The following is a 23984-nucleotide window of genomic DNA, read 5'->3' as shown; positions in this document are numbered from 1 at the left end:
AACACCCTAACTGTCATGATAGAATTCTTATTCAGTGACTGATGGAAGCAGATGCATAGATCCACGGCCAAGCCCCAGGTGGAAGTCCAGGAGTCCAATTGGCAAGAGAAAGGAGGGATTCTATGAGCAAGATATATTGAGACTATGACTGGAAAAAGAACAATGACAAATAGCCAAATTAGTGAAAACACATGAACTATGCACCAATAGCTGAGGAGCCCCATGGAACTAAATCTACAGAATAAAGAAAAAATATTATAAGCAGCAAAGGAAAAAGGGCAAGGGACTTATAAAGGCAAACCCATCAGAATAACACCCGATTTCTCAATGGAGACTCTGAAAGCTAGAAGGACCTTGACAGATGTAATGCAGACACTAAGAGACCATGGATACCAGCCTAGACTAACATACACAGCAAAACTTTCAGTCATTATAGACGGAGTGAACAAGACATCCCTAGTCAAAACCAGATTTAAACAATACCTGTCCACAAATCCAGCCTTATAGAAAACACTAGAAGGAAAATTCCAAACTAAGGAAGTCAGATACACCCATGAAAACCTAGGCAATAGATAACCCCACAGTAGTAAATCCCAAAGAAGAGAAATACACACACACACACACTACCACCAAAAGATAACAGGAACTAACAATCACTGATCATTAATATTCCTTAATATCAATGGACTTAATTCACCTATGAAAAGACACAGGCTAACAGAAGGCATATGAAAACAAAACAGACCCATCTTTCTACTGCATAGAAGAAACACACCTCAGTTTCAAAGATAGACACTACCTCAGAATAAAGGGCTGGGAAAAGTCTTACCAATCAAATGGTCCTAAGAAGTAAGCTGGTGTAGTTATCCTAATATCCAACAAAAAAGACTTCAAACTAAAATCAATCAACAGAAATCTAGAAATACATTACATACTCATAACAGAAAAGATCCACCAAGATGAAGTTTCAATTCTGAATATTTAGAGCATAAGCTCCAAACACAAGGGCACCCACATATGTAAAGGAAACATTACTAAAAATTAAATCACACATAAAGCCCCACACATTAATAGTGGGAGACTTCAACACCCGACTCTCACCATTGGACAGATCTGCCAAAATGAAACTTAACAGAGAAATAAGGTGCTAAACTGATGTTAAGACTCAAATGGACTTAATCGATATCTACAGAACATTCCACCTTAACAAAAAAAAAATTATACCTTCTTCTCAGGACCCCATGGAACCTTCTCTAAAAAGGACCACATACTCAGTCACAACAAAAATCTCAACAGATAAAAAAAAATGGAATAACCTCTTGTATTCTATCAGACCACCATGGATTAAAGTTAAATTCCAACAACAACAAAAATTACAGAAAGCCTACAATCTCATAGAAACTGAATAATGCTCAATTGAATCATCAATGGGTCAAGGAAAAAATACAGAAAGAAATTAAAGACTTCCTAGAGATCAATGAAAATGAATGTACTATGTACCCAAACTTATGGGATGCTATGAAACCAGTGCTAAGAGGAAAATTTATAGCACTAAATGCCCACATAAAGAAGTAGGATAAATCTCACATGAGTGACATAACAGCACACACGAACACTCTAGAACAAGAAGAAGCAATGTCACCCAGGGGGAATAGACACCATGAAATAATCAAATTGAGAGCTGAAATCAATAAAATAGAAATAAAAAGAACAATACAAAGAATCAATGAAACAAAGAGTTGGTTCTTTGAGAAAATCAACATAATAGACAAGCCCTTATCCAAACTAACCAAAAGGCAGAGGGAGAGCATCCAAATCAGCAAAATCAGGGATGAAAAGGGAATTACAACAACTGACAATGAGGAAATCCACAGAATCATCAGGTCATACTTAAAGAACTGTACTCCACAAATTTGGAAAAATTTAAAAGAAGTGGACAATTTTCTGGATAGATACCACATACCTAAGTTAAATCAAGGCCAGATAAACTATTTAAAGTGACCAAAAACCACTAAGGAAATAGAAACAGTTATTCAAAGTCTTCCAACCAAAAAAAGACCAGATGGTTTCAATGCAGAATTCTACCAGATCTTCAAAGAAGAGTTAATATCAATACTCTTTAAGTTGTTACACACAATAGAAACAGAAGGAATGTTACCACATTCCTTCTATGATTCTACAGTTATTCTGATTCCCAAGCCAAACAAAGAGAGAGAATTACATACCAATCTCCCTCATTAACACTGATGCAAAAGTACTCAATAAAATATTGGCAAACAGACTCCAAAAACACAAGAAAACAATTATCCACAATGATCAAGTAGGCTTCATCCCAGGGATGCAAGGGTGGTTCAACATACAAAAGTCTGTCAATGTAATACACCATATAAACAAACTGAAAAAAAAAACACAATATCATCTCACCAAATTCTCAAAAGGCATTTGACAAAATCCAACCCCGCTTCATGATAAAGGTCTTGAAGAGATCAGGAATACAGGGAACCTACATAATAAAGGCAATTTACAGCAAGCCAACAGCCAACATCAAATTAAATGGAGAGAAACTCAAAGCGATTACACTAAAATCAGAAACAAGAAAAAGCTGTTCTTTCTTGCCATATTTATTCAATATAATACTTTAAGTTCTAGGTAGAACAATAAGACAACAAGAGGAGATCAAGTAGATACAAATTTGAAAGGAGGAAGTCAAACTTTGACTATTTGCATATGACATGATAGTATACATAAGTGAACCCTAAAATTAGACAAAATAAGGATTACAGCTGATGAACACCTTCAGTAATGTGGCAGGATACAAGATTAACTCAAAAAAAAAATCAGTTGCCTTCCTACAAAGAAATGACAAATGGGCTGAGAAAGAAATTAGAGAAACATCACTCTTTACAATACCCACAAATAATATAAAACACCTTGAGGTAATTCTAACTAAGCAAGTGAAAAACCTGTATGACAAGAATTTAAGTCTCTGAAGAAAGAAATTGAAGAATATATCAGGAAATTGAAAGATTTCCCATGCTCATTGATAGGTAGGATTAAGAGTAAAAATGACACCCTTACCAAAAGCAATCTACAGATTCAATGCAATCCCCATCAAACTCTTAACATAATTTTTCACAGACCTGGAAAGAACAATACTCAACTTCATATGGAAAAAACAAAAAACCCAGAATAGCCAAAAGAATCCTGCACAATAAAACAACCTCTGGAGGCATTATGATCCCTGACCTCAAGTTCTACTATAGAGCTACAATAATGAAAACAGCTTGGTACTGGCATAAAAACAGACATGTAGACCAATGGAACCAAACTGAAGACCCTGACATTAATCTGCATATATATACACACCTAATAATAGAGATAATGAGCAGCTTAAAATTCTCAAATAAATTAATGAGCATGTAGTAGTTGTCAGGCTTCCAATGAATGTTTCTAGTGTGAGTAGAAACTTAGAGCCCCATAGAGTACATACAGCTAGTTCAGTCACTAAATGTAGGAGTATTCTTCTGGTCCATCACAGGACTTTCTGAAAGTGTCTAAGTCAGCACAGCACATAGACATTTCTCTGCCCTTGTTTATTTATTTATTTTTTTAAATTTACATCACATTTTTAATTTAATATCTAGTATTAATTCACTGAATTAATGTATATTTTACTCAGAATTTTTTTTTATTTTACAACACCATTCAGTTCAACATAATAGCCACAGATTCCCCTGTTCTCCCCATCTCGCCCCCCTCACCCTCACCCCAGCCCACCCCGCATTCCCACCTCCTCCAGATCAAGGTCTCCCCTGAGGACCGGGATCGACCTGGTAGAGTCAGTCCAGTTAGGTCCATTCCCCCTCCCAGATTGAGCCAAGTATCCCTGCATAAGTCCCAGGATTCAAACAGCCAACTCATGCAACGAGCCCAGGACCCGGCACCAACGCACAGCTGCCTCCCAACCAGATCAAGCCAAATGACTGTCTCACCCATTCAGGGGCACTGATCCAGTTGGGGGCCCCTCAGCCTTTGGTTCATAGATCCTGTGCTTCCATTCATTTGGTTATTTGTCCCTGTGCTTTATCCAACCTTGGCTTCAACAATTCTCGCTCATATAAACCCTCTAATTTCTCACTAATTAGACTCCCAGTGCTCCACCAGGGGCCCAGCCGTGGATGTCTGCATCCAGATTCCTCAGTCCTTGGATGGGGTTTATGGCACAACTATCAGGGTGTCTGGCCATCCCATCACCAGAGTAGGTCAGTTCCTGCCGTCTCTTGACCATTGCCAGCAGTCTTTTGCGGGGGTATCTTTGTGGATCTCCGTGGGCCTCCCTAGCTCTCTGCTTCCTCCCCTTCTCATGTGGTCTTCATTTACCATGGTCTCCTATTCCTTGTTCTCCCTCTCTTTTCTTGATCCAGCTAGGATCTCCCACTCTCTTTCCCTCGACCGTCACCCTTCATTGTTCCCACTCATGACCAGGCTGTTCATGTAGATCTCGTCCATTTCTCTGTGTCTTTTTTTGGGGTCCCGTTTTCCAGGTAGACTCACTGGTGATGTGAGTAGCAGTCCAGTCATCCTTGTTCCACATCTAGCATCTTCCTATGAGTGAGTACATACCATATTTGTCTTTCTGAGTCTGGGTTACCTCACTCAGGATGATTTTTTCTAGATCCATCCATTTGCCTGCAAACCGTATGATGTCATTGTTTTTCTCTGCTGAGTAGTATTCCATTGTGTAGATGTGCCACAATTTATTTATCCATTCTTCAGTTGAAGAGCATCTAGGTTGTTTCCAGGTTTTGGCTATTACAAACAATGCTGATATGAACATAGCTGAGCAAGTGCTCTTGTGGTATGAATGAGCATTTCTTGGGTATATGCCCAGGAGTGGTATAGCTGGATCTTGGAGGAGACTGATTCCCAGTTTTCTAAGAAAGCGCCATATTGATTTCCAAAGTGGTTGTACAAGCTTGCATTCCCACCAGCAGTGGAGGAGAGTATCCCTAGTTCCACATCCTCTCCAGCATAAAGTGTCTTCAGTGTTTTTGATGCAACAAAGAAAGAGAACTACAGACCGATCTCCCTCATGAACATTGATGCAAAAATACTCAATAAAATACTGGCAAACAGACTCCAAGAACACATCAGAACAATTATCCACCATGATGAAGTAGGCTTCATCCCAGGGATGCAAGGGTGGTTTAACATACGAAAGTCCATCAATGTAATACACCATATAAACAAACTCAAAGCAAAAAACCACATCTCACTAGATGCAGAAAAAGCATTTGACAAAATCCAACACCCCTTCATGATAAAAGTCTTGGAGCTATCAGGAATACAGGGAACATGCCTAAACATAATGAAGGCAATATATAGCAAACCGACAGCCAACATCAAATTAAATGGAGAGAAACTCAAAGCAATTCCACTAAAATCAGGAACGAGACAAGGCTGTCCACTCTCCCCATACTTATTCAATATACTACTTGAAGTTCTAGCCAGAGCAATAAGACAACATAAGGAGATTAAGTGGATTCAAATTGGAAAGGAAGAAGTCAAGCTTTCCCTATTTGCAGATGACATAATAGTATACTTGAGTGACCCCAAAGATTTCACCCAGGAATTGATAAAGCTTATAAACACCTTCAGCAACATAGCAGGATACAAGATCAACTCAAAAAAATCAGTAGCCCTCCTATATACAATGGACAAAGAAGCTGAGAAGGCAATTAGAGATACATCATCCTTTACAATAGCCAAAAATGACATTAAATACCTTTGGGTAACACTAACCAAGCAAGTGAAGGACCTATATGACAAGAAATTTAAGTCCCTGAAAAAAGAAATTGAAGAAGATGTCAGAAAATGGAAGGACCTCCCATGCTCATGGATAGGCAGGGTTAACATAGTAAAAATGGCAATCTTACCAAAAGCAATTTACAGATTCAATGCAATCCCCATCAAAATACCAACACAATTCTTCACAGACCTGGAAAGAATAATACTCAACTTCATATGGAAAAACAAAAAACCTAGGATAGCTAAAAAGAAACCTGTACAATAAAACAACTTCTGGAGGCATCACAACCCCTGACTTCAAGCTCTACTATAGAGCTACAGTAATAAAAACAGCTTGGTATTGGCATAAAAACCGACATGTGGACCAATGGAATCGAATTGAAGACCCTGACATTAACCCACACACCTATGGACATATAATTTTTGACAAAGAAGCCAAAAGTGTACAATGGAAAAAAGAAAGCACCTTGTTTATTTTAGTATTATGAAGAATATTAAAGATAATGGTCAACCAAGATGCCCCTCAACATATAAGGAAATAAAGAAAAGTTTTCATCTAAATTTTGTGGCTTTATTTTTATATGTACAAAGATGCATAATTGCTATTTACATTGCATTCTTAGAATTTTGAAAGTTTCATTCCATGATTTACCACACTTAAATACACAGTTATTTTTAACTAAATCTTAGACACCAATTTTAGAGAAGTTTACAAAAATAACTGCTATGTAATTCAGTTGAATGATTGAAACCAGTGTATGGAGATATTTTATTTGAAGTGAAATGTGATTTTATTTGTATGTTAATTAATAAAGTTGCCTGGGGGCCAGAACTAATAGCAAGCCATCACAGAAGCTGGGTGGTGGTGGTTCACGCCTTTAATCCCAGCTCTTGGGAGGTAGAGCTAGGCAGATCTCTGCATGATGAAGGATACAGCCAGCATGGAGACACACGCCTTTAATCTCAGTACCAACCATAGAAGACCTGGAGGTCTGTATAGACAGGCATTGAGGAGGCAGTCATGTGGTTGGGTTTACAACCAATGAGAAGGCAGAACAGAAAATTCTTATAAAGACAAACACACAATAAGTAGTTCTTTTGACTGAAGAGGATAGCGGCAGAGTGAAGGGTAAGGCTCTTATCTCTGACCTCTTGGGCTTTTCATCTTTGCATTGGTTCTGTGTTTCTTATTGAATAAGATGGTTACTTCTACACCAGTGTTGTAATTAAAAAAATAAGATTACTGGGTAGAGAAATCTCTTAGTTATATTGGAATTCAGATGAAAGCTTCAAAGAATTTACATACAAATAAAGCAGTTGTCCTCAGCCTGGAAGAATTAAATGATGTCACTAGCAGGAATTGGGGATGTTGAAAGTGGTCATCATGTTAACTAAACAGACAGACCCTGGAAATTCAAATTTTTCACAGACTCTAGATGTAACATAATTAGGGTGTGTTTGTGTGTGTGTGTTGTGTGTGTGTCTGTGTGTGTCCATGTGTTTGTGTGCATATATACATATATATTCACCCAAAGCATGTAGGAGAGGTAAGATTTGAGAACTGAAGGCCTGAAGGAATTGGGCGTGGTCTACGATCTGAAGCCAGTATGAAGATACTATCACACCTGTCTCATGAACTGAACAAGTACACAAAAGTCACAAAATGAAAAGGAAACTGTTTGAATTGAGGGATGGAATCACTAGTAAGTTGAGCAACAGATACCTGTGACAGAAGAGCAAATATCGACAAAGGACGTGCTTCACATGTGTGAATTGCCCCAATAAAACCTTCTATGCTGTATATTAATTATAAAAAGTAATTATCCAACTGCACCAAAACTCCATACCGTGCTGAATCTGAACCACTGGAATTTTTATTTGCACCCTATTTGAATGCTTAATTGTATCTATTTTTCTATGAAAGAATTTGCCTCTCACACTCTCTATATCTACATCTTCAGCCCACAGGGTAACTGATCACAAACCAAGAGGTCATACATTTTTTACATGTTTATTATTAAATGTACAATAAGATTGAGAAGAGAGCAGTAGTTCTGTATGCCTCATCTCAAATACTAATTGGGACATATCACCACCCACAACAAAGACTTGCCCTACATTTGTCCTACATCCTCTGTAGTCCATATCCATTGAGAGAGGCTCTTCATCCCATACTCAGCCGAACATTATCACAGTGGCAGTGCAGGTCCCAGAATGCAAGTGAAGTAGATGAGTAGGAAAATTGTATGAGAAGAATTTGTACATAAAACACAGGGCTATTTCCCAGGTTCTATTTGCTGCTAAAATACTCAATAAGACTTTGTTGCAGCCACTGCTGGATTATAAAATGAGCAACAACAATATAGGAAACCACAGATAAACAAGAAGAAATGGAAGATGATTTTGGTTTAGAAATCAAACATTCAACTTATCTTCTCATGAATAATGATTGGTTTGGAGGAGGAGTGATAGGTCTTATATAGTATATAAAATGGTGCACACCAGTATGGTGTTGTTTCTGGAGCTCTTTGAATATTTGAAAATCAAAATTTTAATTTGTAAATGAACTCTGGTTCTTTGATGAGCTGGATAGTTTTGGAAGAGCAGTATTCAGGAAATTAAATGATTTGGTTGGACTGATTTTTGGTTTTCAAGAAAATGGAGTCACAGGCTTTAGATAGATATTCTGTATGGGCCACCCTTACAGAGCAGGCCCCACTGTGAATGCCATGTATAACTCAATTGCTCTAAACATGCAGCTGTTTTTCCGTGACATGGACTTTTTGATACAATCCCATGAATTCTTACTTTGTGAGTCCTCCAGAACCAATAATGCATGTCTCGTTGTGGGTAATCTATCAAAATCCATTGACAACATTTGCTGTGGGATGTCTTTCTGTATGCTGTGAATATATATTGCTCTAATTGGTTGATAAATAAAGCTGTTTGTTTAATAAATCTATTTGGTGAGGCAGAAAAAGGTTAGGTGGTACATTCCAACTGCAGAGAGAAGAAAGACAAAGGTACAGGAGATGCCAGCTGCCACCAAAGTAACAAAAACATGCCAGCAGACTGGTAAACCACGAAACATTTGGAAAAATATAGATTAAGAATTATGGGTTAATTTAAGTGTTAGAGCTAGACAGTAATAAAGCTGAGCTAGTGGCCAAGCAGTTATAATTAATATAAGCTTCTGAATGATTATTTTATAAGTGGCTATGAGGCCACAGAGGCTAGGCAGGACTGGAGAAAACTTCTGGCTACAATTATTTGTAAAGCCGTTTACATTAAAAGATAACTGAGGCAGTCAAAAGAACAAATTTTCCCAAAATGTCATCTTCCCTGGGGTATTAATTTCCAAAATTAATTCCAAATGATGAATGATGTCATGAAACTAGCTGGACTATCATCCTATTTATTTATCATCTAAATTGTATATCATGGACCACAGACATCAGATGAAGAGCCCCGGGGAAGAGAGTTTTAAAGTATTCTCAATGGGTGAGGAAACAACTGCACACACAAAATGGAATCATGAATACACAAGTGGCCTCTTATTTGGTTTCAGAAATAAAAGCAGGTGGGGATATCTGGGTGCCTATTTGACGTTCTGATCAGAATAGCATGTCACAATCCAAATTTCCCAGGGTTAGATTAGAAAAAAATGTTCACTTCGATTTTGCTCTTCTTACTCCTGAACATTCTACTTCATGTGGCAACTTTCATTCATCCCAGGTGCTTTTGGACAATGAAGCAGAGTGAAGACAAGGATGGAATATTTGAATCATGTGCCTTCATACTTGGTGTAGTGCATGGGTCAGTGGAGATAATGGATTTGATACAACCTTTCAAAGAACAGTAAGTGCCTTGTACTTTCTATGTAAATGTCATTAATATTTAATGAGGGATTAAGAGGACGAGGATCAAAGTAATGCCTTGCATCTTCTGGCCTGTTCTCTGAACCTGCACACCATTAAACAATTCCAAATTCTTTTAGAGACCCAATGGCATTTCTATTTATAATTTTTCTGGAAAGTGTTTTGTTTTTCTCCCAGTTACCCTAAAGCTTCCCCAAGCCTGGATGCTGAGTGAAGAAAGGACACTATACATTATTCCATCACATATAGTCTGCCTCTTCACAGTTTCCATATCACAGCATCAGATGATGTCTTATCAAAGGAAACCTCATTCTATTTCAATGAATGTCACTTTGATTTGGAACAAGTAAATGGCCATAGAGTAGAGTCAGCTGCTGAACATTCCATTGTCATGTAGGTCCTATAACATTGCTTGGACAAATAATATTTGTGGCACACTAACTACAGAGACTTTTCACATAGATATTCAGTTACTCTCTCAGACGCTCTGCATGGGCTCACAATGTGCCTTTCAAAGATACATTGAGGATGGAAGTAGGAAACCTGTCCACTTTGAATCACATATGTGTTCCTATTTCTCTATCCCTCACTTATATACATGCACATTCACTGGCCTTTAATTTCAAAGTTCATTTATTTACTCTTTCATTAGAGCAGAGAAGGATTGTATGGACTGTAAACGATATGCTTGCATTCTTTGAGAACTGAGGCTGTCTCTAATAGTGGTGACTGCTTGCTTCCCCTATCACTTGCCTGAGAGACAGCTGTTGTATGTGATAGTTGGCAACAACTGATAATAGCGATAGAGGTGTTACCTACTAGCTCATCTTTGCCATTAATCAAGAAGCATGTGTCTTCTCCCTATATATGTCTAAGCTGTTTATTCTCTGACACTTACATCACATTTACCGCTTTTGTTTTTCTGTAAGTAATTTTACTCATTATATCTGCATATTTTCCCAATTTCGGCATTACATACACTTTGGTTTTGTGTATATTTGATCTTATTGATTAGATGGTATGAAATGACCAGGATGAAAGAGGAGTTATTATTCTTCCCATAAACATAAAAACAATCTGATATTATTCTCTTCCAACTGATCTGTTACCAGTTTTTATCACATAGTCTCCATATATTTTACATTTTAGAGTCTTATATTTTACAAACATGTTATACTAGTACCTCCAAATCTTTGTAGGACTCTAGTCTCATATTAGTGTAACTAGAAAGGTCTTCAAATGATGTTTTCTAGAAAAATGCTATGTTGATAGGATATACCCAGTGTGAATATACAACATGGCAGTGTACACATAAAATAAGTGAAAAATAGAAGGTAGTACAAACTCAGACCTAGAAAAATGTATCCCTATGCATTTGAGGCCTGTTTAGTCTACAGATGGAATCCTAAAGCCTAACTGATCTTTAATACTACCCATACACACAGATGAAGACAGTCACACATCTTTACCAAATACATCCCTGGTATTTGAAATTATTTAAAAATAAATCCTTAAAAAAATTCATGGCTGCAATAGATGAACCAGAAATAAAAAAGATGAAGATGGTCAGGATGAGATATACTGCCTACTGATTTTAAAGAATTGTAAGTCCAAGAGCCAAATGTTGCCTAGGCTATTTTGCACACATTTGACATTTATGACTGCCTTACCTAATTCAGTTAATTTCAAAAGCAAATACCATAAATCGAATGGCTCACACACCTCATGCATTTTTTATATTGCTCATAATTTAAAAATGAAAGCATGATGAGGTTTACTGTTTGATCAAAGCCTGTAGCCTTGTCTTTACCTTTTGAGAAAGCACTCAAATGCCAGAGATGGACAAGGCTCACTGTGGAAGATGCTGATGGCTCATCTTATTTATAGGAACTGTATTCTCATGAACCTTTAAATGTTTTTGTAAGATTCCATCTTCTTATGTCATCTCAACATGCCAGCACAGAAAATTTGTTTCAATCTTTGAGAGTGGTTAGGAATACCATCCCGTACAGGATAGTCCTTGTATTAATTACACATGATTATCTGTATATCTGTCCCTAATCATTGTCACCTTTTACAGAGGAGGAAATGACAACAATCAGTTTGCACTGGCCTTAGCTTTTTCAGTGGATGAAGTCAACAGGAACCCTTATCTTCTACCAAATATGTCTTTAATATTTGGATTTCTAGAAGGTGGTTGTAACATCATGTCACAAACATACAATATCATTGAATCTTCTGTAAATCTTCATTATAATGTGCCTAATTATAACTGTATTGAAATGACCATGTGTTCAGTGGTGCTTTCAGGACCTAGCTGGGAAGAATCTTTAGTAGTTGGGAAAGCAATGGACCTCTACAATTATCAGCAGGTGAGAATTTATGTGGTTAGTTGTGCAAGCAATCCTGTCTCTATTGGTGCCATTCCAAGATGCCAAGAAGAGTGTGAGGGAGAAACTGACCTTACACTTATGTCAAACTATGTAGTTCAAGGGTACCATTCAGAGATTTTTATGGGCCTTTAATATTTCTCTTTTTAAAGTATAGCTAAAGGAAGAGGTTACAGGTAAGGGGATATTTAAAAACTCTGCAGAAAAATATGTTTAACAAATTATTTTAGTCCATGGGACCTCATGCTCCTTCCTGTGTCACAGATTGTTCAACTTACTTTTGGACCCTTCCATCCTATCTTGAGTGATGAGGAACAATTTCCTTATTTGTATCAGATGGCCCCTAAGGACACATCTCTAGCCCTGGCCATGATCTCCCTCATACTTCACTTCAGCTGGAACTGGATTGGGCTGGCCATCCCAGACAATGATCATGGTATCCAGTTTCTCTCATATTTGAGAAGAGAGATGGAAGAAAATATAATCTGCTTTGCCTTTGTGAACATGATTTCAGTCAACATGCACTTATACATGTCAAGAGCTGAAGTGTATTATAGACAAATCATGACATCATCCTCAAATGTTGTTATCATTTATGGTTATACAGACAGCACTCTAGCTTTGAGCTTTAGAAGGTGGAAATCTCTAGGTATACAGAAAATATGGGTCACCACCTCACAGTGGGATGTCATTACAAGTATGAGAGACTTAACACTTAACTCATCTCAAAAGACTCTAACTTTTGCACACCATCATGCTGAGATTTCTGGATTTAAAAATTTCCTCCATACCTTGAGCCCTCTCACCCCAAATGAATATCTGGCAAGTCTGGACTGGATGAACTTTAACTGTGAAGTCTCAGCTTCTAATTGTAAGACACTGAAGAATTGCTCATCCAATGCCTCACTGGAATGGCTAATATTGCACACTTTTGACATGACTTTTAGTGATGAGAATTATGATATATATGATGCAGTGCATATCGTGGCTCATTTCTACAAGGAGAATCTTCTTCAGACAATGGATAATGTGAAAGAATATCAATTTAATTGCTTAGAGGTACAGTCTCGTAAATTGGATGATATTTGGTGTCATCAAAGTCAAAGTCACTAACAGTCTCTCTGATGTTCCATTCAAGTTGATTAGGGAATATTTTAGCAAATAAAAAGATTTCTGAACAATTTTCCTCCTGAGAGAGTTAATCTAGATATTGGTATAAATCTCCAATGCAAAGGTAGTGGAGTAGACACACAAATTATCAAGGGAAATCAGTGATTTTGTTCAGGAGCACGTGAATATAATCACCCCTGTTCTAATACTGGAAACATGAGCACCCTTCTTCATTAATCCTCTAATGGATGGAAGATAAGCTTTTGTCCGTTAGTTGTCAAATATGTGGTAAACACTGTAGGGGATGGTTTCCTAAAGTGTTATTAACTCATTCTTCCCCCACTCTGGGCTCTGGAAAACACAGAAAATAATGCCAGGATTCTGTTCAGTACATACATGTGTATAAATATATGTGAATGGATGGCAATCACTGTTTATGAGTGTGTATGTGCTTGTTTCTGTGTATCTGGGTGTATATCTGTGCTGATGAGTGTATGTGTTTCTGTATATAAATATGTCTATCTGTATATAAATTTATTTGTAGAAGTAAATATAAATTTGGCCTGCATCAATTTTTTTCTGTAGGTGTGTATTTCTGTGTGTATTTGTCAGTGTATGTGTCTACATGTGCCTATGTGTGTGATTTCTGTACATTTTTTTTGATTTTATTGCACATATGTATATGTGTTTCAGTGCATCTGTGTGTATATGTGTGTGTGTGTTAATTTGTGTGTGTGTGTGTGTGTCTGTCTGTCTGTCTGTCTGTCTTTGTGTTTGAACATAAATTTAACTCCATCGGTGTCTTCTTGTGTGCTTTTATCTGTATATATCTATGAATTTCTGAGTGTGTGTATCAGCCTGTTTATGATTTTTGGGGGTTTCTCTTTCTGTGTGTCTGTTTGGGTACATAAGTGTGATTTTTGTGTGTCTGTGTGTTCACATGTGTGTCTTGACTTATCTAAGTATGTGTGAGTAAATAGTATGTGGCTGTATTATGTATGTATTTCTGTATGGATATGAGAGTGTGTCTATGTATGTGCATGTTTAACATTTTGTTTGGTGTTGGCATGTATGACTGCATTTGTGTTTGGTAGTATCCACTGAGAGAACTGCAATTCTAGTGATATAATGATAATTTTATTAATCCACTTGTTTTCATTGAGATTTCTCAACTGTGCACCTTCAATAAAGTTGTATTTATGATGAAATCAGAATACATTTTCTGACTTTGAGCAAGGACACACATACACTATTATAGAATTGCTGACTGTCTTTCAGCTGCACTCCATTCTTAGGAAGACCAACTTCACCTATACTGCTGGGGACAAAGTGAATATGAAACAGAAAGAAAAACTGCAGGCAGAGTATGACATTTTCCAGATTTGGAATTTTCCAAATGGTCTTGAACTTAAGGTGAAGATTGGAAAGTTTAGCCCATATTTTCCACATGGTCAACAGCTCGATTTATATGAAGACATTATAGAGTGGGCCACAGGAAGTAGAGAGGTGGGTGTGACCTAACTGTTCTGAATTCCATTGCAAAGCAATAACACTGTGAATTGTTTCCATTTGTGCTTTCTTATAACTTAGTGAAATGAAATCGATTGTCACATTAGGGACCATTCTTTCGCCTCCTTTAGTATGACTCTCCTTTTCACTTTTTGATGTGTTTTATTAATTCTTTGTGGATGCCATACATTCATTCATTGAATTTTTATCATACTTGAACACGTTTCTGTCTTTTAATATAAATTTAAAAATGCTTGTTAGCACTGTTTAATATTATTTCCAGTAAAGTGTAATTCTCTAGGTATCATTCTGAGTACTACACAATGGTTTTCCTCTTTTCTGCTGAACCTCTAACACCAGTGATGAAAAATTGAGGGTAATTGTAAATGAGGAGTAAATTACACATAGGCAAATCATTATTTTTTATTACAAAAAGTGTTTTAAGCCTTTTAGCAACAGATCCTAAATTGCCAACATCTATAGCCATATATAAATATAACATTTTCATGATACACTTAGGTATACTATGAATTATATAACGTTTCTCTTCTCTTTCTTTTTCTCTTCTGTGGGTATGAGTGTTTTATCTGCATGTATGTCTGAATTGTGTGATGCATATGGATGCAAAACTGTGACTTGCCTCTCTGGGACCTGGAGACAACATAATGCCACAAAATGGGTACCAGGAATCAAATCTAAAGCATGATCATGAGCAGCAATAGTTATTGACAGCTGAGCAATTTTCCCAGCTGTGATGTTTATCCTGTAAAAGACATTGTGAACTAGAGGAATATGTCTTGGTTCTATTAATTCTTTCATAATTAACTGAAACAAACGAGGGTGTGTTTAGTTTCTCAGTCCTTGGCGGTGGCCTTGATCTGGAGGTGGTGGGAATGGGGAGTGGGCTGGGGGGAAGGGGAGGGGGGCAGGAAGTGGGAGAACAAGGGAATCTGTGGCTGTTATGTAGAACTGAATAGTATTGTAAAATAAAAGAAAAAAAAGAAATACTCAACATTCCTCCCTACAACAACCTGCATTAAAACCCCCCAGAACTTCAGTTTCCTTTTCTTAGTATCCTGTCCATATGAACCAATAGCAAATACTTAGGATAGAATTAATAAGAGTTTTATTGATTTGAGGTGCTTTGCACCAGCTGTCAGACAATACTCACTTTGTAATACAGAGTATAAATTAGCCATAATGTTCCAGTTAAAAATTATTAAATTTGGATATTGCTATTCTGTCCAATTCAGGTCATCAAATAATGAAAAGTCAAATTAAATATGTTGTTAAAGAAAAAAAAAGAACAATGTAACTTGTGCTCTAGTCACAGATATACAATTTTCAATGCAGAAGCAAATGTACAAAAATATGAATACATCAAAGCAACACAACTCCAAGTGTAATAGTTTAGGCTTGAATGAGAGTATACATAATAACATACTAAAAAAAAGAATTCAAAGATGATCCTGAAACTCAGACATTACACAAATTACTTGCAGGAGAATGCAATGACATCACAAAAGCTTGCATGTAATAGGAAACTGTAACACAGGCATTCTAAAAGTAAAAAAAAATAATGAAAATAATTCAATTTAAAATATGGAAAGAAAAGACAAAAGAAATCCAATAAAAATCTCTCTTAGAAATCTCATTAAAACAATACTTAAAGTTGAAGACAAGATAGCAAGACTTGAAGACAAGGCAGAAGAAACTATGAAAAAGATAAAAATAAGGAAAATGAAAGATATATGAGACCAAGAGTGTATAGTTAAAGAATCAAGTTTACAAACTGTGGGCAGGAGAGTAAAAGGAGTCAGATAGGCACCAAAAGTATGTCCAATTAAATGCAACAATACTTTTCCAAAACACAGTGGGACATATAGTCTTCTAGAGAAAGGAGACAATAAATACCAAACACATAGTATCAAAAATATCCTTTCCCTGATAAATTTTACTTAAAATTTGAAATATACAGGGCAAAGAAAGGAAATTGAAGGTGGCAAGATAGAAGCCCATTTCCTAGAAAGGCCCCTATAGTAGAATCCTTCATGAACTCTCTTAAAATAGGAGAGTATCAGTGATGTAATTCAGTTACAGTCACAATTGTAAGTCCCAGTTAATATAACTAATAAAGTTATCCTTTATGCTTGAAAGAGACTGTGATGGCTGCTCTAGGGTAGAAAATTGACTTGCATGTGGAATTTATTAAAACCAAAACATTGGCAACCCACTTTTGAGGAATTTTGGCTAAATTTGTCATAGGAAGATCATCTTATGATTCAGACTTTTGAGAGAGGAAGACATGCCTTATGCCAGGTGGTGGTGGTACACACCTTTAATTACAGCACTCTGAAGACAGAAGCAGTTGGTTCTTTGAGTTTGAGTGCAGCCTGGTGTACAGATTGAATTCAAGAACAGCCATGGCTACAAAGAGAAACCTTGTCTCAAAAAACAATTCAAAAATAAAGAAAAATGGACAGAAGAAGGGAATAATGAAGAAGACATGCATTTAATCTAAGATAATATCTTATTTTTTTAATTAAAACAAAAAAATATTCATTTTATATACCAACCATAGATCCCCCTCTCATCCCTGCTCCTGCTTCCCCAAACCCTGCTTAAACCTTATTAAACCACTCTGCCATAATGAGAAGTTCTGCCATGGTTTCTATTTGCAAACTTAGCTTGCATGGACTTGCTATCAAGGCCAGAATGGACATAAACTGTTAGTGAGTTGCCTGCATCTGCCTCCCAAGAGTTTGGATTAAAGATATGAACCATGGCATACATCTGGCCTCACTAATGATTTTAATGGAATTTTTTTTATTTTTTTTCTCATATGTCTAAAAATACATGGGAAAATTGGATATTCTCCTCTCTTCTTCAAAATAGTCCTTAATATATCAGCAAGTACAAAAGAAATTGTAAACATGATAAACAAAAAACAAGGGAAGAACTGTGCCTTCTGATAGCATATATTTTAATTCCAATATTCAGGAGGAAGGAAACAATGATCTCTGTGGTAACTATATCATCCTAGTCTATATAGGAGTTGAGGTCTCCCAACAGTACATTGTGACACCCTTCTTTCAAGAAAACTGAAAAACAAAAGGAAGATTTATAGTTAACTGTATTGTGGAGAATATGGAAGAGCCAGTGTATAAGAGACACTGCAGTTTCAACACAGAACTCAGTCCTGAAGAAAGGATGTAATGTGAAGACACAACAATCAGTAGCTTTCTTAAGCAACATTCAGATCGCTCTAAGCAGGTTGTTGGTGAAAAAAAATGACATTTTATTTTAAACTTTAAGAAATCCTTTAATTAAGACTAAGTAAGCTAACTTTTATTCAGGTACCCCCAGTACGTAGAGCTTTTGTAAAGCATTTTCACCTCAGGAAACACTCCACCTTCCAGTTCAATTCTTGTCAACTCAGCACTTTATCACTACAAATGCACCAGGCTCTGCCATTTTCCTGTTTTTTCTTATACTCTCTTTTTCATGCTTTGCAGTGCTATGTGATTGGAGTTCATGTATGCTATCTGAGATATGAGGACTTACTTTCTGTTTCACATGTCCATTAGCTCTAGCTTGCTATGTATTTTTGTGATGAAACATGAACTAAAAAAAGTGAAGAGGAATGGTAGATCAGGCTCATGGCTTACAGTCAAGGGAAGACAAAGCAGGATTCTGTGGTCTGCAACTAAAGCTTAGCTCTTTATGAAAAAAATTCTTACTGGCTTGCTGTGCTTAATTTCTCATATGCCCTGCCTAGGGCCAGCAATGCCCACAGTGGGCTGAGTACTCCTAAATCAAGTACCAATTAATAAAATGTATTACAGGTAGGATGACAGGATAGTTCAATGCAGAAGATTTTTTAGTTAAGATTTCCATTAACTTTTTAATATGCTTTGTGGTAAGTTGACTAAAATTAACTAGAAAAACCAGTTTGGAAGCATCAAAGTGTTTGGGCACAACAAACAATCTATTCTTTTTCCTAAATTACTAGCAATGTGAAGCGATTCAACTTTATATTAACGTTTCCACACACTGATAAATATTGTTTTATATAATATACTAAGTGAAATGTGGTTGGTCATTTTATGTGGATATGAAAGTGGTCACTTGCTTATTTCAGCATGCTCATCTAATGTAGATATGGAAGGAGTAGGTAAAAGTACTGATAACAGCATGTGTCTAATTTTCCTCAGATGCCGCCCTCTGTGTGCAGTGATGACTGTGGTCCTGGATTCAGAAAATTCTGGCAGGAGGGAATGACAGTCTGCTGTTTTGATTGTAACTCCTGCCCAGAAAATGAAGTTTCTAATGAGACAAGTGAGTGTTTGCAGCTAGATAAATTGTTCCCAATGATCATCCTCTCTGACACACATGGGGATGATCAAAGGGTTTAAAAGTCTACTTCACAAATCAAATACATCACTTTCTTATGTTCAATTTTATAAGAAATTCATCAATAACAGCTTGTCTTCAAGTAAGACCCTTGGCCATGACATACTGCTTTGACTCAATGAAAATTCATGGCATGTGTCATAATCTCAAATAAACAGTTTTGATAATCAAACTGCAGTGTGAGGGAATTCTACACATCTTTCCTAGTGTGATTATCTCCTCTAAAATTACATATAGATTATATTCCACTTATGAATCTTTACTAATATTATTTTTTTCAAGTTGTATGTGTATATGTCTCCCTACATAATTTTATAAGCACCATGTATGTGCTGGAATCAATGGAGAACAGAACAGGGCATCAGAGCCACTGAACTCTATTATGTGGGTACTAGGAACCAAATGACAGTCCTCAGTAAGACTAATGGAGACAGGAATAATTACTTGTAAAATTAACAGAAACCATTTAGTATGAGATAGATAACTTCAAGCAATATCCAGAGATCCCCCTTTCAAAGTATCAATGTGATTTGAAGTCTAGGGAAGTATGAATAAGAGATGGCACCTGATGGAGAAAATAGAAAGTCCTTTGTTCAATATTTTTCTACACATCACCCATTTAATAATGTTACAAAAATAAGATTAAAAATGTTTTGTATGAAAGCAACAATCCACAATTATCTGAAGGGTGTTGTCACCCACACAGCCTTTATTAGCCAAATGATTATCTGGTTAGAGTTGGCTACAACTGGCAACTGCAAATGGCAGACAGATTGTTTTTCTCTTCTATTGCCTGTCATCCCATGCAATAAATTGAAAGTCTCTAAAGGACACTTATGGCCAGTAATATTTCACAGCAATTAACTCCCTTTCTACTAAAGCTGATGATGAGTTCATCCATATGTAGTAGAAAGAGCCAACTCCTAGATGTTGTCTTCTGACCTCCACACACTCATAACTCCTAGAGTCACTTAAGTAATTAAACAAAGTCTAGTGAAATGATCTTAAATGTAACAATATATAAGAGGGATGGGTATTTACAATATAAATACAGCAAAACTTACACAAAAAGTATTTTATTATTACTTTAATTATGTGTGTGTATGTGAGATGAGTGGTTATGTGTGCACAATTGCAAGTGCAAGTAAGAAGCATCCAATCCCTCTGTAGTTAGAGTTACAGCCAGTAATGAGTGACCTGACATGGGTGCTAGGGACTGAACTCAGGTCTCACGCAAGAACAGAAAGTTCTCTTCTCAATTGCGCCAACATTCCAGTCTCTTGAACAAATTACCTAATTTTGTGTGTCCTTAAATTCATTGTTCTACATAATAAGACTTAAACTCTAGAAACACATCATGACTCTCTTCAGTTATCCACTGATGCAAAGCAATTGGAATCACATTTCCTAAACATGCCAGGGTAGAGATTACAACTTATGAATGGGGTCCTATTCCTCCAAACAAACATTCTGTGCTATATAACTCTTGCTTGAATGTTCACATGTTGAGTTGCTCATGGTGTTATATCAATAACTCCTTCACACTAAAGGACACTTGCAGAGTCTGGGTCTCATATAAATGGGAATTAGGGGAAGAAGATGGTGCTTGTTTCTTACAAAGGGTGATGGAATCAAGATGTAGGGCTTTTTAATTTTAAAAATACACAGAGGTTTCCACCTTGAGTGATAGGGTTACTCTTTCATATGAACAAGGCTTGGGAACACAGGGTCCTTACTGCCAGATGAGACCACAACTAAGGGAATGTTTATTTAAGGTATTTAATTATTTTTGCATTTTCAAACATCACAATTATGTAACATGCTTCTATCATTTTATTCTTCCTGCTTACCCCATATAAATTGAATCACTCTCATATTCATGAGCTCTTTTGTTACTCTACATGTAGACGCACATATGATTCTACACACACACACACACACACACACACACAACTTAATGATTCTGAAGGGATTTTAGTCAGACCAGGAGTGGCCAACAAGTCTCTATCAAGCCCTACCCTTTTCCCATATTCCATTAGCCTTGCTAAGGACCATTAGATTACTGTGGTAGTTTGAATAGGACTCACCACATAAGATCATTAGTTATAGTGGGTAGCTGTTCTTGCTATGACCTCGAAGTTCCACCCACAGTGAGGTAGCAGGCAACTGTTATACTTGCCTATCATCTTGAAGTGCGTGTTCCTGGGGCATGGCTGCTTGTGTCCCTTAAGACCTGGGATGCACTCTCTTTGCTCCCTGATTGTTTCAGATGGAAGAACAGAGTGGGACCATGCTCACACTTCCAGGATCCTGAGACAAATTCCTGTATTCTTTCCTGTGAGGTTTCTTTCTCAAATATATTCCTTTGCCCTTAAAGAAGACTTCATGGATTTTTCCCATTATCTGGTGCCCAGTGTGGGGCATGAACCCACAAGCCTGGGATTAAGAGTCACATGCTTTACCAACTAAGCAGTCCAGGCAGACTTCATAGAATTGTCTCATTAAGGGAGTGGTCTCATTAGCAGGTGTGGTCTTGTTGGAGAAGGTATGGTCTTTTTGGAGGAAGTGTGTCACTCTGGAGGCAGAATTTGAATAATGATTTCAGCTTCTGTCACTTAAAAACATTAAGTCACTTTCTCATAGCATTCAGAATGTACTGAAAATATCTATGCTTTTCTTATTAGATAAAAAGATTGTATCATTAACACACAATTAAATATACAACATAATGATGGTTTAGTTTGCTTACAAATAAATATAATGAATAAAAATAGTGAAATTGAAGCATTGCCGTGCAGAAATTTCTTTCACTAGCATTGTCACAAAAATGCAGACTTTGGCCTGCTTCTGCAGCACACTTAATTGAAATGTCTTCTCTCTAAAAATGCTGAAACTGCACTAACCATTCTTTCCTTTCTCCAACAGATGTGGATCAGTGTATGAAATGTCCAGAGGAGCAGTATGCCAATGCAGAGCAGAATCAGTGCATTCCCAAATCTGTGGTCTTTCTGACCTATGAAGACCCCTTGGGGATGGCTTTGACTTTAATGGCCTTGTCGTTCACTGCAATCACAGCTCTTGTTCTTGGGATTTTTGTGAGGTATCATGACACCCCCATTGTGAAGGCCAATAACCGCAGTCTCAGCTACACCTTGCTCATCTCACTCCTCTTTTGTTTCCTGTGTCCCTTGCTCTTTATTGGTCATCCCAATGCAGCTACATGCATCCTGCAACAACTCACATTTGGAGTTGTATTCACAGTGGCTGTTTCCACGGTGTTGGCCAAAACGGTTACTGTTGTTCTGGCTTTCAAAGTCACAGCCCCTGGAAGAAAGTTGAGGTTCTGCCTGACTTCAGGGGCACCCAACTATCTCATTGCCATCTGTACCCTCATCCAAACTATTCTGTGTGCAATCTGGCTGGGAGTTTCTCCTCCATCTGTTGACATTGATGCATATACTGAGCATGGCCACATCATCATTGTGTGTGACAAGGGCTCAGTTACTGCATTCTACTGTGTCTTGGGATACCATGGCTCCCTTGCCTTTGGGAGCTTCATTGTGGCTTTCTTGGCCAGGAATCTCCCTGACAAATTCAATGAAGCCAAATTGCTGACCTTCAGCATGCTATTATTCTGCAGTGTCTGGGTCACCTTTCTCCCTGTCTACCACAGCACCAAGGGCAAGGTCATGGTTGCTGTGGAGGTCTTCTCCATCCTGGCCTCCAGTGTTGGCCTGCTGGGATGCATCTTTTTCCCCAAGTGCTACATAATTTTGTTAAGACCAGAGAGAAATTCTCTCCAAAAGATAAAGTAGAAAACATCTTTCTGAACTGCCATTTCCTTAATTGAAACTGACAACTTTAGTATTGGTCCAGAACCATCTCTTAGGATGCAATGCAAGATGCATGCATTAGCTTATGACTGTAAACTATTCTTCTAATGATGATGACTTGAATTGTCAAGAATACTGATTTTCTGTACATTGTCTCTTATAAAATTCCAATCAATCACTTATTCCACAAGTCCTGGCATTAGACAGTTTTCCAAAGTTCAAGGTCTCTTCTTTCTCTAATATACAATAATATTTCTAATAAACTGTGTTCTTCTCTTGATGTCTGAGTGATAGTAAGAGTTTGATAGCACAATGGTGAGACTAAACACAATATGTTTTTCTCACACACAACTCTTCCCTAAGCATACTCTCTCCCACATCCACTATGCCTCCATTCACCTTCCAAAAAGAGAAGGACTCCAAAAGACAAGAACCAAAAATGCTACTATATTTTATAGTAAGACAAGACAAAATAACCTTTCTTTAAGTTTTTCTCAGCAATTTGAGTTTCCTCTTTAGTGAATTCTGGGTTTAGTTTACTATTGAATTTTAAAATTGGATTATTTGGGTTTTTTGTACGTAGTCTCTTGAATTTTCATGAATTATGGATACAAGTCCTCTATCAGATGTGGAGATGCTAAAAGCCTTGTTTCCATTCCTTAGGCTGCTGCTTTGTCTCAAGGATAGTGTCCTTTGCCTTAGAGGAGATTTTCTTCTTCATGGGGCCCTGTTTGTTAGTTGCTGATCTCACGGTGAACACTTGTAGTGTTCTATTCAGGAATTTTATAAGAGACAATGTACATTACTCCAATTGTAATGACTTCAAAGTTATTTCTCTCTTTCTTTTCTACTAGGTTTGGGTTACCTGCTTTTATGTAAGGCACTTGATAACATATTTTCTATATTATACATCTGTTGAAAATGCCTTACTTTTTCAAATGTGTATTTGGTCTCTTCTTATCATAATCAAGTGTCCATGGGTATGTGAATTTATATCTAGGATATCAATTAGATTCCAGTGATCAATTTGTCCCTTTTTATTC

The 23984-nt window shown here is 37.0% G+C and overlaps 1 protein-coding gene across 2 annotated transcripts; it reads left to right on the top strand.

The window, feature by feature from the left end:
• The first annotated feature begins 9472 nt into the window (after positions 1–9472).
• Positions 9473–23133, top strand: LOC102903056 (vomeronasal type-2 receptor 116-like). 2 transcript variants are annotated; one of them, XM_042269762.2, is made up of 8 exons: positions 9473–9618; positions 10222–10251; positions 10970–10989; positions 11772–12058; positions 12341–13135; positions 14465–14692; positions 18910–19033; positions 22034–23133. In XM_042269762.2, exons 1-8 carry the CDS (start codon positions 9473–9475, stop codon positions 22921–22923), a joined length of 2520 nt encoding a protein of 839 aa, XP_042125696.2. In that variant the 3' UTR covers positions 22924–23133. The 2 variants fall into 2 exon arrangements, with proteins under 2 accessions (XP_042125696.2, XP_042125695.2); XM_042269761.2 differs by lacking the exons at positions 10222–10251; positions 10970–10989 and having other exon boundaries at positions 9473–9666; positions 11767–12058.
• The last annotated feature ends 851 nt before the right edge of the window (positions 23134–23984 follow it).

The sequence above is a fragment of the Peromyscus maniculatus genome, chromosome 1, assembly GCF_049852395.1.
Source record: "Peromyscus maniculatus bairdii isolate BWxNUB_F1_BW_parent chromosome 1, HU_Pman_BW_mat_3.1, whole genome shotgun sequence".
NCBI lineage: Eukaryota > Metazoa > Chordata > Mammalia > Rodentia > Cricetidae > Peromyscus > Peromyscus maniculatus.
The sequence above is the reverse complement of the archived record's forward strand: the minus strand, read 5'-3'. Positions and strand labels throughout refer to the sequence as shown.